The sequence below is a fragment of the Gadus chalcogrammus genome, unplaced genomic scaffold (assembly GCF_026213295.1).
Source record: "Gadus chalcogrammus isolate NIFS_2021 unplaced genomic scaffold, NIFS_Gcha_1.0 GACHA086, whole genome shotgun sequence".
Classification (NCBI taxonomy): Eukaryota; Metazoa; Chordata; class Actinopteri; order Gadiformes; family Gadidae; genus Gadus; species Gadus chalcogrammus.
The window spans coordinates 118,869-134,525 of NW_026613521.1; the positions used below are offsets into that span (position 1 = coordinate 118,869).

The 15,657-nt window shown below is 43.4% G+C and overlaps 1 protein-coding gene across 1 annotated transcript; it reads left to right on the plus strand.

The window, feature by feature from the left end:
- The first annotated feature begins 299 nt into the window (after positions 1-299).
- LOC130378544 (uncharacterized) lies at positions 300-3,296 on the plus strand. The gene is made up of 5 exons (XM_056585269.1): positions 300-525; positions 1,335-1,427; positions 1,543-1,662; positions 1,763-1,882; positions 1,983-3,296. Exons 1-5 carry the CDS (start codon positions 441-443, stop codon positions 2,093-2,095), a joined length of 531 nt encoding a protein of 176 aa, XP_056441244.1. The 5' UTR covers positions 300-440; the 3' UTR covers positions 2,096-3,296.
- The last annotated feature ends 12,361 nt before the right edge of the window (positions 3,297-15,657 follow it).

The window sequence follows — 15,657 nt, forward strand, 5'->3', positions numbered from 1 at the left end:
CTACTATAAGGAGGTTTACCACTTCCTCTAACTTAACTAACCAGGTGTACCACTTAACCTCCTACTTGGAATACCACCAGGTATATGTTTGACTGACACTGTATACATTTTTGTGTCATACACCCAGGGCCGGCCCGAGGCATAAGCGATACAAGCGGGCACTTGGGGCCTCCTGACCGCCAGGGGGCCCCCTATCGAAAAAAAAAATATATAATTAAAAATAATAATAATAATAATATTAAATAACTTAAACAAGTGACCTGATTGAATGAAATAAAGAATACATCTATACAAGAAAATTCTTATTTTACGATCAATATATCTGCCAGCGTTCGAGTCATGCATATCAACTGCGTGCTCATTCTGCTGACAGATAATTCGCGGTCATAGACAGACACTGCATAATACTCAAGGTTAAGTTGGAAGGGACATATATAAGCATGTCATCTAAAAGGATGTATCTCTCTGGTGCCCAAAAACGGAAAAAGAAAAGGACAGAAGATGAGAAAAAAGAGCAAGATAAAGGTATGATTGCATGATTATTTAAAATATGTTTTGAACTCATTTGAGGGAGGAGCAGCTCAAGCTATCATAGGAGTTAGCTAGCTAGCTAGCGAGTTAATTTCATCTTATATTTGCCATCACATGAGCTATATTCATCAACAGTGTATGTAACTCATTAATATACATTTATCTAGGTGTATATCAGATGTCAACGATATTGGCAGTGTTTAGGATGTTCAATCAAACATGTACTGCTAGCTCTTGCCAGGCTTAATCTAACTTTAGCTCGCTGACTGAGGTGGACATTAGCACTAGTAGCTAGCTACATGAAAACAGTACTGTTTTATAAATGTGACATAGTGGTGAGTCTGACAGCGACTAAGTGCAGAGTCTTAGTCCGTGAGATATCGGTTTATATTGGAGGAAACAGCCAAAGGTGAACTTAACCTTCTAGGTGTAAGGGATGCAAGCTAGCATTGCTGTGCTTGTGCACGTTAGTAAAAGTGACATCTCAGCCAAAGATGGAGCACAATGTGCGCTCTGCTCTAAGATCTTTGTTGAGAGATGGCCTATTGGTCTTTATGAGAAAACACCATGTTGAAGTGAGGAGACGTCTGTGATGAAAATATACTTATATTGTATTAATATTATATTTAGGATGTTAAGTGTTCACCACACTGCAATTAGGCTGTGCCTTATTTTGCCTCACTAGAATAGGAATGGTTGGGTGTGGAATTGTTTGTTGATGAGTGTAAGTAATTATGGCAAAATAAACTCATTTTTCATAAACTCACTATCAACTATGCACTTTTGCAATGTTATTTTTTCAGGAACACTGTTGAAGTATTTTGGAGCACAACCAACTGTACCTGCCCCCGATGTGTCATCAAGTGTAAGTGCCTCCACAGCTGATGATACAGCAGGTGAGGTTTTTCTTGATGGCAAATGGCTACATAGTCTTTTAATATGACATGACACATTTAAAAAAAAATAATTACATTTTTTTTATTTGTTGATTTATTTATTTTATCTTTGCAGGTTCACCCCCAGCAGACTTACAGTCACCTGAAAGTGAGGAAGAACTTTTACCCATTGAGGAACAGTTACCAGCATTGACAGTCACTGATACACCGACTTCAACCTCTGCCGGCATAACAGGTCAGTTAATCTAACAGTTTTTGTTTTGTGTTGCCTTACTTAACTGTGAAATATCTTGTGTTATGTTATGATTCTATTTTTGTATCTAATGTCCATACAGGTCCTTCTACAGCATCCACTGCTATGGATGTCCCATCCACTCCCTCAACAAGCACTAGCTATCAAGGTGTATCAACAGCTCCTCCAATTGACCCAGCTGAATGGTCAGCCGGCATGACAGGTCAGTTAATCTAACAGTTTTTGTTTTATGTTGCCTTACTTAACTGTGAAATATCTTGTGTTATGTTATGATTCTATTTTTGTATCTAATGTCCCTACAGGTCCTTCTACAGCATCCACTGCTATGGATGTCCCATCCACTCCCTCAACAAGATTCAAGATTCAAGATAATTTATTGTCATTTCAGCCATATACACAGTATACAGTGAAATGAAATAGCGTTTCCCAAGAACATAAGGTGCAACATAGAGCGACAATAATAACAAAAAATCAACAACAACAACAACAACAACATGCTACATATAACTGCAAACCAGTAAAGTGACTGTGTGGAATTTGTAGTGCGGGAATATAAATATAAATATGACTATGTGTCTGAGTAGTGCGGGAATATAAATATGAATATAATAAATATGAATATAAAGCAATAGTGCAATAGTGCATAAACCAAGGGTAACAGAGATGATCAGATCTGTCCCTTAGAGTTGAGGAGTCGGATGGCCTGGGGGAAGAAGCTGTACTGTAGTCTGGTTGTGGCGGACCGGATGCTCCGGTACCTTCTGCCAGACGGAAGGGGGGAGAAGAATTTGTGTGAGGGGTGGGAGGGGTCATCCACAATGCTGGTTGCCTTGCGGATGCAACGAGTGGTGTAAATGTCTGAGATGGTGGGGAGAGAGACGCCGATGATCTTCTCAGCTGTCCTCACTACGCGCTGCAGGTTCTTGCGGTCAAGTTTGGTGCAGTTTCCGAACCAGGCAGTGATGCAGCTACCCAGGATGCTCTCTATGGTCCCTCTGTAAAAAGTGGTGAGAATGGGGGGTGGGAGGTGGGCTCTCTTCAGCCTTCTCAGGAAGTGGAGGCGCTGCTGGGCTTTCTTAACCGTGGAGCCGGTGTTGAGGGACCAGGTTAAGCTCTCGGCCAGGTGGACACCAAGGAATTTGGTGTTCTTCACGATCTCCACCGGGGAGCCATCAACGTCCAGCGGCTCGTGGTCCCTCTGTGCTCTCCTGAAGTCAACAACAATCTCTTTGGTTTTGTCTACGTTCAGGGACAGGTTGTTGACTTTGCACCAGGTTAGCAGTTGTTTCACCTCCTCTCTATAAGCTGACTCGTCGTTCTTTTCTATCAGACCCACCACGGTCGTATCGTCGGCGAACTTGATGATGTGATTCGAGCCGTGTAGCGCCGTGCAGTCGTGCGTCAGTAGTGTGAACAGCAGTGGACTGAGCACACAGCCTTGAGGGGCCCCTGTGCTCAGAGTGGTGGTGTTGGAGGTGTTTTTCCCGATCCGGACTGTCTGGGGTCTCCCCGTCAGAAAGTCCAAGATCCAGTTGCAGAGGGAGATGTTCAGGCCCAGCAAGCCCAGCTTCATGATCAGGTGCTGGGGGACGATTGTGTTGAATGCTGAACTGAAGTCTATGAACAGCATTCTAACATATGTCCTTTTTTTCCAGGTGGGTGAGTGCTAGGTGGAGGGTGGTTGAGATGGCGTCATCGGTATAGCGGTTTGCTCGATACGCAAACTGCAGGGGGTCTAGGGTGGGAGGCAGGAGGCTCTTTATGTGCCTCAGGATCAGCCTCTCAAAGCACTTCATGATGGTAGAAGTGAGTGCTATGGGGCGGTAGTCGTTGAGGCAGGACACAGGTGACTTTTTCGGCACAGGGACAATGGTGGTAGTTTTGAAGCACGATGGGACGTTGGCACTGCTCAGGGAGATGTTGAAGATGTCCGTGAGAACATCTGCCAGCTGGTCTGCACATCCTTTGAGCACACTCCCGGGAATGTTGTCTGGGCCAGCAGCCTTACGCGGATTCACTCTGCGCAGTGACTTTTTCACCTCAGCCGTGGTCAGACGTAGCACTTGTTCGTCGGGAGAGGGAATGTTCTTCTCCGCCACCACATCATTTTTTGCTTCAAACCGGGCGTAGAACACGTTCAGCGCATCAGGCAATGAGGCATCGCTGTCACAGGCTGGTGTAGATGTCCTGTAGTTGGTGATGGCTTGAATGCCCTGCCATAGCTGCCGTGTGTCTCCACTGTCTCTGAAGTGGGCGTGGATTTTCTGAGCATGTGCACGCTTAGCATCCCTGATAGCCCGGGCCAGTATTGCCCTCGCTATGCTCAGAGCCTCCTTATCACCTGCTCTGAAGGCTATGTCTCGGGCTCTCAGCAGTGCACGTACCTCTGCAGTCATCCATGGCTTCTGGTTGGAGCGTGTGGTGATGGACTTGGTGACAGTGACGTCATCAGTGCACTTACTGATGTAACCAGTCACTGATGCTGTGTACTCCTCCAGGTCAATGAAGCCGTCGGTGGTTGCTGCTTCCCTAAACATATGCCAGTCGGTGCACTCAAAACAGTCCTGGAGGGCAGAGATGGCTCCTGCTGGCCAGGTTTTCACCTGTTTCTTGGCTGGTCTGGAGCGTCTGACGAGCGGTCTGTATGCTGGGATCAGCTTGACGGAGATGTGATCCGAGTATCCGAGGTGGGGGCGGGGCTCAGCCCGGTACGCACCAATTACGTTGGTGTAAACAAGGTCCAGCATGCTCGCCCCTCTCGTCGCAAAATCCACATGTTGATGAAATTTAGGAAGCACAGTTTTGAGATTTGCATGGTTGAAATCTCCAGCGACAATGAGCAGTCCTTCTGGGTGAGTGTTTTGGAGATCGCTAATGGCTCTGTAAAGTGCGGCCAGCGCATCCTTAGCATTTGCACTGGGGGGAATGTAAACAGCTACCACATGCAGGGAGGAGAACTCTCGTGGCAAATAAAAGGGTCTACATCCCACAACCGCGTATTCCACCAGCGATGAACAGTACTTTGAGACTAGGGCAGAGTTGTTGCACCAGTCAGTGTTGACGTAAACACACAGCCCGCCACCTCGGGTCTTGCCGCACAGTGATGAGTCCCTGTCGGCTCGATGCGAGGTTAGTCCGTCTAGCTGAATGGCCGCATCCGGGACTCGATCGTTGAGCCATGTCTCTGTAAAAACACAGACACAGCAGTCCCTAGTCCCCCGTTGAGTAGTCCGCTGTAGTCGGATGTAGTCCAGTTTATTCTCCAGGGAGCGGACGTTGGAGAGCAGGATGGACGGGAGAGCCGGCCGGCTAGAGTTGGCTCTTAGTCTAGCACGGACGCCGGCTCTCTTTCCCCTCTTACAGCGTCTCTCACATCGCTTTCGGCGCCTCCTCAGCCAGCCCTTGCCAGGGCTGGGGCTGGGGGGTTTACATAGCAAGCCAAGAGCCTGTAGTTCGTTGAGAAGTTCCCCCGATGGTACAACTGCCGGACTGCGTTTGAGTTCCAGTAGAAGAGTACGATTTATAGGTTTAAGACACATAGTTAAACGTATACATAGTTATAATAGTAATAGTTTATAGTTTATACGTTTAACATAGTTTAAGACACATAGATTTCGATTTAAATACACATAAATAACATAAATAACACCGTATTTTTGCTCTCGGGGGGTCGCAGCGAACCAGTCGCGCCGGGCAACAAGCACTAGCTATCAAGGTGGATCAACAGCTCCTCCAATTGACCCAGCTGAATGGTCAGCCGGCATGACAGGTCAGTTAATCTAACAGTTTTTGTTTTATGTTGCCTTACTTAAATGTGAAATATCTTGTGTTATGTTATGATTCTATTTTTGTATCTAATGTCCCTACAGGTCCTTCTACAGCATCCACTGCTATGGATTTCCCATCCACTCCCTCAACAAGCACCAGCTATCAAGGTGGATCAACAGCTCCTCCAATTGACCCAGCTGAATGGTCAGCATTCCTGTCTGACTCAGAAAGGACTGATCTGGTAAGAAGAGGGCCAGTGCAAATTAGTGACACCTTCACCTTCCCCAAAAAATCTGATGGTCGAAGCTTTCATTACCATTATACGTGTAGACAATTAGTTATTGGGGAAAAAATCAAGCGAAGCTGGCTAATTTATTCAAAGAAGAATGATGCGGTTTACTGCTTCTGTTGCAAATTATTCTCCAGAAAGTCCACAAAACTGTTAACAGAGGGACAGCGTGATTGGGTCAATTTAGGAGCTTTTCTGAAACAGCATGAGAATAGTGTATATCTCACACGTTTGATTAGCATCATTCAGTCTTTGGCAGAGAGGAATCTTGCTTTCAGGGGTTCTGTCGATACTTTGCATCAGGCCAACAATGGGAACTTCCTGAAAGAGGTAGAACTGATGGCAAAATTTGACCCGGTGTTAAAAGACCACATCAGGAGAATTGATAGTGGAATGCAGCACAACACGTACCTGGGTAAGACTATCCAAAATGAGCTGATAGAGTGTATCAGTGACAAAATAATGGAGGCAATGGTGGCAGAAATCAAGGACTGCAAATATTATGCCATCATATTAGACTGTACACCTGATGTTAGTCACCAGGAACCAATGTCTGTTGTGGTGCGCACAGTCACTCTGGGCAAAACACCAGAAATAAAAGAGCCCTTTTTGGGATTTCTCATAGCTCCACAATCCACTGGCCTGGGTTTGTCCAATTTAATCCTTAACAGGCTTGAGGAATTGAACATCCCTTTTCAGGACTGTCGGGGGCAGTCTTACGACAATGGGGCCAATATGAAGGGGAAGAACAAAGGTGTGCAGGCTAGGCTCTTGGTCAAAAATCCAAGAGCTTTTTATGTGCCTTGCAGTGCTCATACCTTGAATCTGACCGTCTCAGATTCAGCCAAAGCATCAACTGATGCTTCTCGTTTTTTCGGAAATGTGGAGAAGGTATACAATTTGTTCGCTGGGTCAACTCAAAGGTGGGCCATCTTACGGCAGTTTGTTGACCTCACCCTCAAGTCCTGGAGTGAGACGCGCTGGGAAAGCCGCATCAAAAGCATTGAAGCTTTGAGCTACCAGGCAGAGAAGGTGAGGGAAGCCCTGTTAGAAGTAAGGAATAAAGCAACTGACCCTGTAGTGGCCGTTGAAGCCAACTCCCTTGCTGAAGAAATAGGGTCATTTCGGTTTCAGATTTGTTGTGCTGTCTGGTTTGACATTTTGACAAAAATTAACATCACCAGCAAGCTGCTACAGTCAACCAACATGCAGCTTGATGTAGCTGTAAACCTTGTACACAAGAACAAAAGTGAACTGATAATTTACCGGCAAAAAGGCTTCTCTGATGCACAGACATCTGCAAAAGAGATTTGTGAGCGGATGAATACAGAAGCAGTTCTAAAAGAGAAGCGATTGCGCTCTACAAAAAGGCACTTTGCTTATGAGGCTGCAGATGAACCGTTGGCAGATGCAATGAAGAGGCTAGAAGTGTCCTTTTTTAATGCTGTTGTCGACTGTAGCATTCAGTCATTGGAGGATAGATTTCATTCTCTAAGCGAGGGCAAAGAAAACTTTGGAGTGCTGCTCAATTTTAAGGAGCTCGATCGAAAGGTCCAGAGGGAACAATGTGAGCTTCTTGGGGAAAAACTCTCGTGTGGAGAGGAGGCTGATGTTGATGGTAGCGCACTGGCTGTAGAGATCGAGAGTCTTCCTGAATTTCCCCAAACCATGACCGCCCTTGAGCTGCTCACATACCTCTCACAAAACGAGATGTGTGAGGTTTACCCAAATCTTTGGGTAGCTCTCAGGATAGCCTGCACTCTGCCTGTGACAGTTGCCTCAGCAGAGAGGAGCTTTTCCAAGCTAAAATTAATTAACACATACCTGAGATCATCGATGGCTCAGGAAAGATTAAGTGGACTTTCTGTTATTAGTATTAATAGCAAAGTTGGCCAAGCAATATCATATAATGATGTCATCAATGACTTTGCCTCCCGAAAAGCTAGGAAGGAAAGATTTTGAGGACAGTTACATTGTATTGAGACAGTTGGGAATATTTTCACAATAATTGATTGTTGAACCCTTGCTGTCATGTTACTGACTTATCAGTTTTGTTATTATCGTTTATTTGAATGTTTTGAAACAGTTTGATTTTAGAAGTTCCAAATAGTTATTTTAAAAGGTTAATTGAATACTGAGTCACTTTCATTATTTAATCTATGTATCTATGTAACATTCTATTTTTTATTATATTCATGCTTGTCTATTTTGGTTTTATTTTGTAATTGGAAATAGCTAACTTAATACGCATTTGCACAGTTGCAAATTATTTATTTAATATGTTTGTGATCGTTTGTTTGGAATACAGAGGCACTATCATTATTTATTTTTTATTTTTTAATGTTATTTTTGATAATATTAATGTTTGTGTATTTTGATTTCAGTTTAAGATTGCACATTTACAAATCTGTTGAAAGATCTGTTTATTAAATTGATACTTTAAAAAAAAATACAAATGCTTCAGTAAACCACACTTGATGCTTCACTTTGAATATGAAAGTTTAAAATAAATCTGTGATCTAAGTGCCCTCTAAGGTTAAAAGGTGACTGTTTTGGTGTAAATAACGACTATAATAATACAGGGGTCTATCAAGGGACAAAAGTCTAGAATATTTTTGGCATGAGAGCAACTGAATGAGCCTTCCAGGCCCAAGAGGTCAAGGGGCACTGAAGCCCAAGCCCAAGTCACCATCTCAATAAGTCAAAAAGCAAAATGCTATGAATATGCTTAAATTGAGGTATTTCCCTTCTCCAGCTGGCCACATAAAAAATACAGGAAATCACATCTACGTAATTCAGTATCAATACAATTGATAATGTGAATTAATTCATTGTCAAATCATTGTAGTGTGACATTTTTGTCAATAATCGTCGAGCGCAAATGACTCCGCTAGGTGGGAGGGGGGGCCCCAATATCAAATTCTGCTTAGGGCCCCCGAAAGGCTTGGGCCGGCCCTGCATACACCGAAAATGTAGGCTTGTTGAACCTTACATGCCAGTTGTTTGCGAAGAGCATCCCTCTCCTTTATCACTTCCTGGAGCTTCTTATCTTGAGACCGCTCTCTCATCTTGGCCTTTTGGAGGAGATTCTACACCGTTGGTGACCGGTCACCTGTCAAAAAACGTCATTTCAGCATAGTTTAACAGCTAACACACAGCAATTGCCTGTTTATGTTATAGCAAATTCGGTAACAAATACCACGAACATTGGTTGGAACAACCAACACTCAGCTCCTCCTAGCTGAGTGTTGATGTGTCCCTGAGCAAGACACTTGACCCAAATGCTCTTGATGAGCTGGCTGTCGCCTTGCATGGTGGACTCTGCCGTCGTGTGTCAATGTGTGTATTAACCGATGTAAGTCGCTTTGTATAAAAGCGTTTGCTAAATGCCCTAAAATGTAAATTATGTGCGGGACAGCTCTCAGTTCACTCAGTGCACTAGTCTCACATTAGGCCATCTGTACCGTGGCCCAAGTCTGTTTCACACCTAACCAAGTCTAGACTTGAGCACGTGTGAAACGGACTTGGGCCACGACCAGATGGCCTAGTGTGAGTGCACCCGAAGGGTCCATCCATGTCATTTCTCCGACACTCCATTTGTTCCGACCCATGGTCGGAACTAAAGTTTTAAGAATAACATAATGCCTAGTCAAAAATAACCACATATGTACTCCGACTGTGTAATAAATACGTATTAATAATAATAAAAACAAATCTAGGTCTCGTACCGGGGCATGACATGCTTCGGCCAATGAATCGATTTTCTCACCACGAGACTATGGCGGTGCGCCATAGTCTCGTCAATGTGTGGGAAACACTGGGTAGGTTTCCAGTGTTAATGCTAACCAGTAAGTAGGGCTGAACGATTTTAAGAAAAAATTGAAATTGCGATTTTTCTGGTAGAGATTGCGGTTTCGATTTCAACCACGATTTATTTTCTTTAAATCAAGTTTCAGTATAAATTAATATAACCAATGAATTCCATTAAGGTAATGCAATAATGAAAACTGCTGGCAACAGATTTCAAATGCAAGACTGTTTATTCAAGTACCTAAGAAACAACAACCAAAAAAGTCAAATAAAAAGGGAGCCCTCTTTCTTAAGTAAACTTGCTTCAATGGCTCATCAGCATCAAAATAATTGCACTTTTGTAAAATAATTTAAAAAAAAAAAAACGCATCTTTAACGATCCCAAAATCGTAATGCTTGAGATCGCGATTTTCGGTCGAAAACGATAGATCGTTCAGCCCTACCAGTAAGCATGGCCTAATTGTATGAACATAACGCTAGGTCATAACCTGTTCGAACTTACCTTTCTTCGGTTCAGAGACATGGGGGGTATCTGTGGAGTCATCACCACTGTCAAAGTTTATGTCACATGTTTGAGCGGAGGCGGAGGGGAGCATTTTGTCGTCCTTCGCTGCAGTTGTGTTCTTTCTTAAAACTTTCCCAGATCTGGTGCCTGCCGACATTACGTACACTTCCAAATAAACTAGCGAGCCTGGCTTGCGCAATCAAAAGAGCATCAATGTGAACTTCAGCCTGTGTGTGTGTCTCTGCTTGTTGAGCTCTGCGAAGTGACTTACAACAGGAGGAGTCAGATGTATGCAGACCACTGTGAATTGGCGCATTTGAAAAAAAATAAATGATGCACATTTATTTATTTAGTTGTTTATAATTTAAAAGTTTTAAGAATTACATAATACATAATTACGGTAATAAAAAAAAGTTTCACAGCTAATGTAGCCGTTAGCACACTCAGGATCTCGTAATTACGAGATCCTGAGTGTGCTAACTGCTACATTAGCAGTGAAACTTTTTTTTATTTGGTGAATGCTTAGCGCCACCGTACATTAACTGGAGGGTGGCGGGAAAGAGGGAAAGAGCCATTATGTACATTGGGCTAACATCGCTCTCAGTCAAGCATAGATGGGTCTGAAGACATGCTGTGTACACAATGACAGGGAAATTTAGAATCCTTATTGAGGGTCGCCGATCAACTAAAAAACATTTAAAATTAATTAAGTGGCTACAGAAAAAACAAATCCTCAAGCAGAAGATGAAATGCAAAACCTGCAGAGGCAAAATGAAAATGACAAAGAAGTCTTGTGGAGACTACTATGAATGGTTGGTCTTCTTAAGTTTACTGTCAAATCTACTCTTGACTTTTTTGTTAAAGAAAAATATTCATATTTTAATCCACAGGATGTGCAGAGGGGGCTTCAATCACAGGAACAGAGTGAAGCAGTCTATAAGGCACAAGTAAATTTTCAGCCAGTCCAAGTTATCTCTTTTTGATTGGTCACGGTTCATTTACAGGTAAGATTATGACACAATAATGTAGGCTAAGGATAGATGAGTGGAGTGTTTTCATTGTGCGCCTGCATGTAGCCTTTGGTAATGTTATTTTAACGTATAGCTTGAGAATGAAAGGAAAGGTGAGAATGAAGTGAACGGCTCTTCTGCCAAAGTGCACCACATACACCAGCAGCCAAAATGTGACATTAAAATAGCCTGTAGCCAAATAAACACTGTCATGCTCTTACACAATGTCAAATGTGATGTGAAGCCTTGCGATGTGATGTGAAGCCCTACGCATACCGGCTCTGTTACTAATGTGTTACACGTGTGCTTTCTATTTTCTGAATATTATTATAGTCTGTGTGTGTGTGTGTGTGTGTGTGTGTGTGTGTGTGTGTGTGTGTGTGTGTGTGTGTGTGTGTGTGTGTGTGTGTGTGTGTGTGTGTGGAAGGGGGGGGGGGGGGGGGGTCTACTGAAGAAATGCTAATTATTTGTGATGCTTTGTTTCAGGTTTTCACAAGGACTGCGTTTAATACAGATTGAAATGATGATGGATGAGATATCAAGGAGTCCGACCTCTCTTTCCAAGATGGCAAAGAAGCTACGAGAAGTATGTATTTGGGCACTTAATAGAAGAAGGAGAAGGAAGGGACAGCGATTGGGTGGAAGACACGAGTATGTGGTGATCGACGAAAGCCACTTCAGACATAAGAGAAAGGTGAGAAAATATTGTTTGAATTTTCATAACATTTACATAAAATATCAGAGTAACAACTACCATAATTAAAATATGCTGGAAAATTAAGTGGTAGACATCACTGACAACAACACACATTGATAATAGTAAAGTGCATACACACGCATTGTGCACCCATTCCCCTACACACTGCATTCGGCCAAGTGTCATTCTTCACATTCAGCCCCAACCTACACACACTCATTTACCCACATGGGCCCACTACTCTACCCCGACAGCTCGGCCCCTAGCTCTGCCCATCATCAAAAAAAACCTCCACTGATGTATTCTGTATATTGTAAGGCTCCCCCCCCTCCCCCCTAACGCCTGCTACCACCCCCCACTCCACACAACCCATAGCCCATCACCAGGAAGCCCCCCGCCCCTCCTGCCTGCAAACCCCACCCAGCTCTTGCCCATTCGTCATACCACTTCATCACCTTATGCCTAGTACACAACATCATACGAGTTCAGCCTCTGATTTGGAGAGTGCCGAGAGTATAAATATATATTATAGGCCTTTATTACACGGGTCTTCTCAATGCCGTGGAACACTCCGTTCACTTGCATGTTGCCTGTTCGCCCTGTCTGGGCTTTTTTTCCCGATAATGACCGGCGTTCTATGCATTATCCCTTACATATATATTTAGCAGAGTAGGCCTAGTAACAAATGTGTTCAAAGTTACATATGTATTAAAAAAAAAGTCGGGTTGAAATCGGGCTCGGGCTCATAATTACAGTTAATGTGTCGGGCCGGGCTCGGACAGAACGTCCACGGGCTCGGGCCGGGTCGGGCTTGATTTTCCGGGCCCGATCTAAGCTCTGCTACACTGCCGCCCATACGTTTGGCATAGTTATAATGGCGCTCGACGGCGTATTTATGCTTTTTGATGTAAACGACAACTTTTTTGAAAACGATGCTGTGTGCACAATGTTATTTTTGAAAACGGAGGCGGGGAAATATTTGTTTCTATAAATACCCTGCTACGTTTAAACGTGGCCTTAGACTGGAGGGGCTGGAGTTGTGCAAGTGACTCGACAGTTGTGCTGTGTTTTAAGTAAAGAGATGCTTTTTAACGACAACAAAGTGCGTGAAGAAAGCTCTTTTTCACATTTGGTGGCAGTGGTGGGACATTCCTCTAGCCGAGTGGAGGGGACCCACATTTCGAAAAACATTGTTCGAGGAGCTTCGTGGTGGACCGCAGTGAAGAAGAGCAGGTAGACGAAGAGTCCTGCTAGGAGAGGAGATCACTGGGGAAGTTGAACTGCTGTCCTATGGGGTTGGCCAAAGCCTGAAGGAGGAATAGCTCGGGAACTCCTTGTTGCTGACGTGAGCCATGTGGGGAGCTATTGCCAAGCCTTAGCAGAACAGCAGTGGCGGAGGACTTACTGCGAAGAGTGCAGTGTTTGGCCAAGAAGGAGGATTCTTTGAATGAAGATTGGCGGTCACCAGAGACTTTTTGAACTGTTCATTTAGCACAAATGACTGTCTTGTACAATATTTTACCTTTTTCATCTAATGCGCTTGTAACTGTGTTTACAAGCTTAAAAGAGGGGGAAGGTAATGTGAAGATGTGAATGGCATCTTCACTGTTTTTAAACATGTTTTAAAAGATTCACATGGGCCGTTTCTCAATTCGCGTACTTGTGCGTGCTCGTGTGCTCGTGGACTCGTGAAACGTCATCAGTCGTTGCCCGAGCACTGTTCCAATTCGAAGCACGCATCAAGCGAGTACTGTCGTAAAACCCGGAAGTGTTCTTGATGCGTGCTCGATCTCCCCGAGGTGGCTCGTGTGTGCTTGCAACCGCTATAAATCCCAGGATGCATTTCGCACTCGCAGCAGTACGATGGCGGACAATATGGAGAAGACGCACAACTGTTACTCTTAACTTATATATATATTTATATAATATAATAATAATATAAGATAATATATAAATATATATATATAAAGTTGTGTGTGTATAGCTTATACACATGACAGGACACACATATCTTTTCAATTTTTATTCATTCAGAATATTTACATACTATTTGAAAATGAAAGAGGCTGGGATTTTGTTTTATATCATTTGTTTATATTGTTCAGTAATATATGCCTAAATGAGGCCGTAGCACAGTTAACGGACGAGCAGAGGTGGTGACGTCATTGAGTCTGTTAGCAGGAGCACTACTAACACAGCAGGAGTCCAACAGTGCAACAACAGAAAAGTAGACGAGACGAGTTTTACCCTTCAGCCTCAAGGCATATTTATCTTGTAGTAAATAACTAAACTGCTCTTCCAGCCTTCATGTTGGGAGCGGGCCAAGAGAATGATCAATTCCAGAACATTCATATTTATAGGGGGCATGACGTCACCAAACATATCACATCTATTATCAAACTGATAACGCCCCCTTGTGGTGTGGAACAGATATACAGTACAGAATACATCACAGTCAATCATACATACTTATGTCAACACTCCCACTTATGAGTGACCTGTATCCTGTACAGCTTTTAACAATCAGAATAAACAAATACAGAATTAAATCAAAAACATATTTACTATTCATCAGATGCTTACACCAAACATGGCTCCTGAAAATTTCCTCAGTTTAACCTTTGAGACAGGCTTGGTCATAGCATCTGCTACCATCCCATCTGTTGGACAATAAACAAGTGTCATCTTCCCATCTTTAATGGTTGACCTTATGAAGTGATACTTGATGTCAACATGTTTGCACCTTTGTCTGCACACAGGGTTCTTCACAAGTGCAATAGTGCCCTGGTTATCCTCATGAACAACAGTTGGAACATATTCATAGGAATCCATACCCTTCAGTAATTGCTCTAGATAAATACACTCCTGTATTGTTAGAGCTAAAGCCATGTATTCGGCTTCACATGTAGATAACGCTACTGTGGGTTGCTTTTTACTCTTCCATGATACCAGTGAGCTGTCACTGCTCATGCTCACACAGTAGCCAGACGTGCTCCGCCTGTCGCTGGTGTCTGCCACCCAATCTGCATCACTGTATGCCCAAAGGCCTAAACCATCGCTGCTTTTCTTAAAAGTCAGCTGCTTGTCAGTAGTACCTTTAAGATAACGCAGTGCATGTTTGACTGTCACCCAGTTTTCCTCTGTGGGGTTTGCAAAATGTTGTGATAACTTGCTTACCACAAAACATAGATCAGGTCTCGTACAAGTAGCTAAGTAGATGAGACTACCTACAGCTTCCCTGTATTTCCTTACATCAGTCATCTTTGGTGCATCGTCAGTGTAATCAACCTTTTGTTCACATGGTGTGTCACGCGTTCTGCACTCCAGCATATCAAATCGTTTGAGAATCTTCTCAGTATACCTCTGTTGTGACATGGTTACACAATCGTCAGTCTGACTGAAGTCTATGCCTAGAAAGTGTTTCAGCCTGCCTAGGTCCTTCATCTTAAATCTGGTGGAAAGCATTGCCTTTATCTGCTCTAGACTTATTGTGTTGTTTGCTGCGATGATGAGATCATCCACCCAAATGACAATAATCACCTTCCCTCCCTGCGTTGACTCTTTCGTGTACACACAATGATCTGCTGAGTTCTGTGTAAAGTTGTCATTTACCAAGCATTTGTGTAACATTTCATTCCAGTTACGTCCCGACTGTTTCAAACCATAAATTGACTTCTGTAATTTACACACTAGATTGTTTCCCCCTTTTTCATAACCTTCAGGTTGTTCCATGTAAATTTCTCGGTCAATGGGTGCGTGTAGATACGCCGTCTTTACATCCATTTGGTGTAGTACCAAGTTCTCTTGTGCTGCCTTTTGCATGACTACACGCACACTGGTCATATTTGCCGTTGGGGAGAATGTCTCACCATAATCTATCCCCTCTCTCTGGCTATAC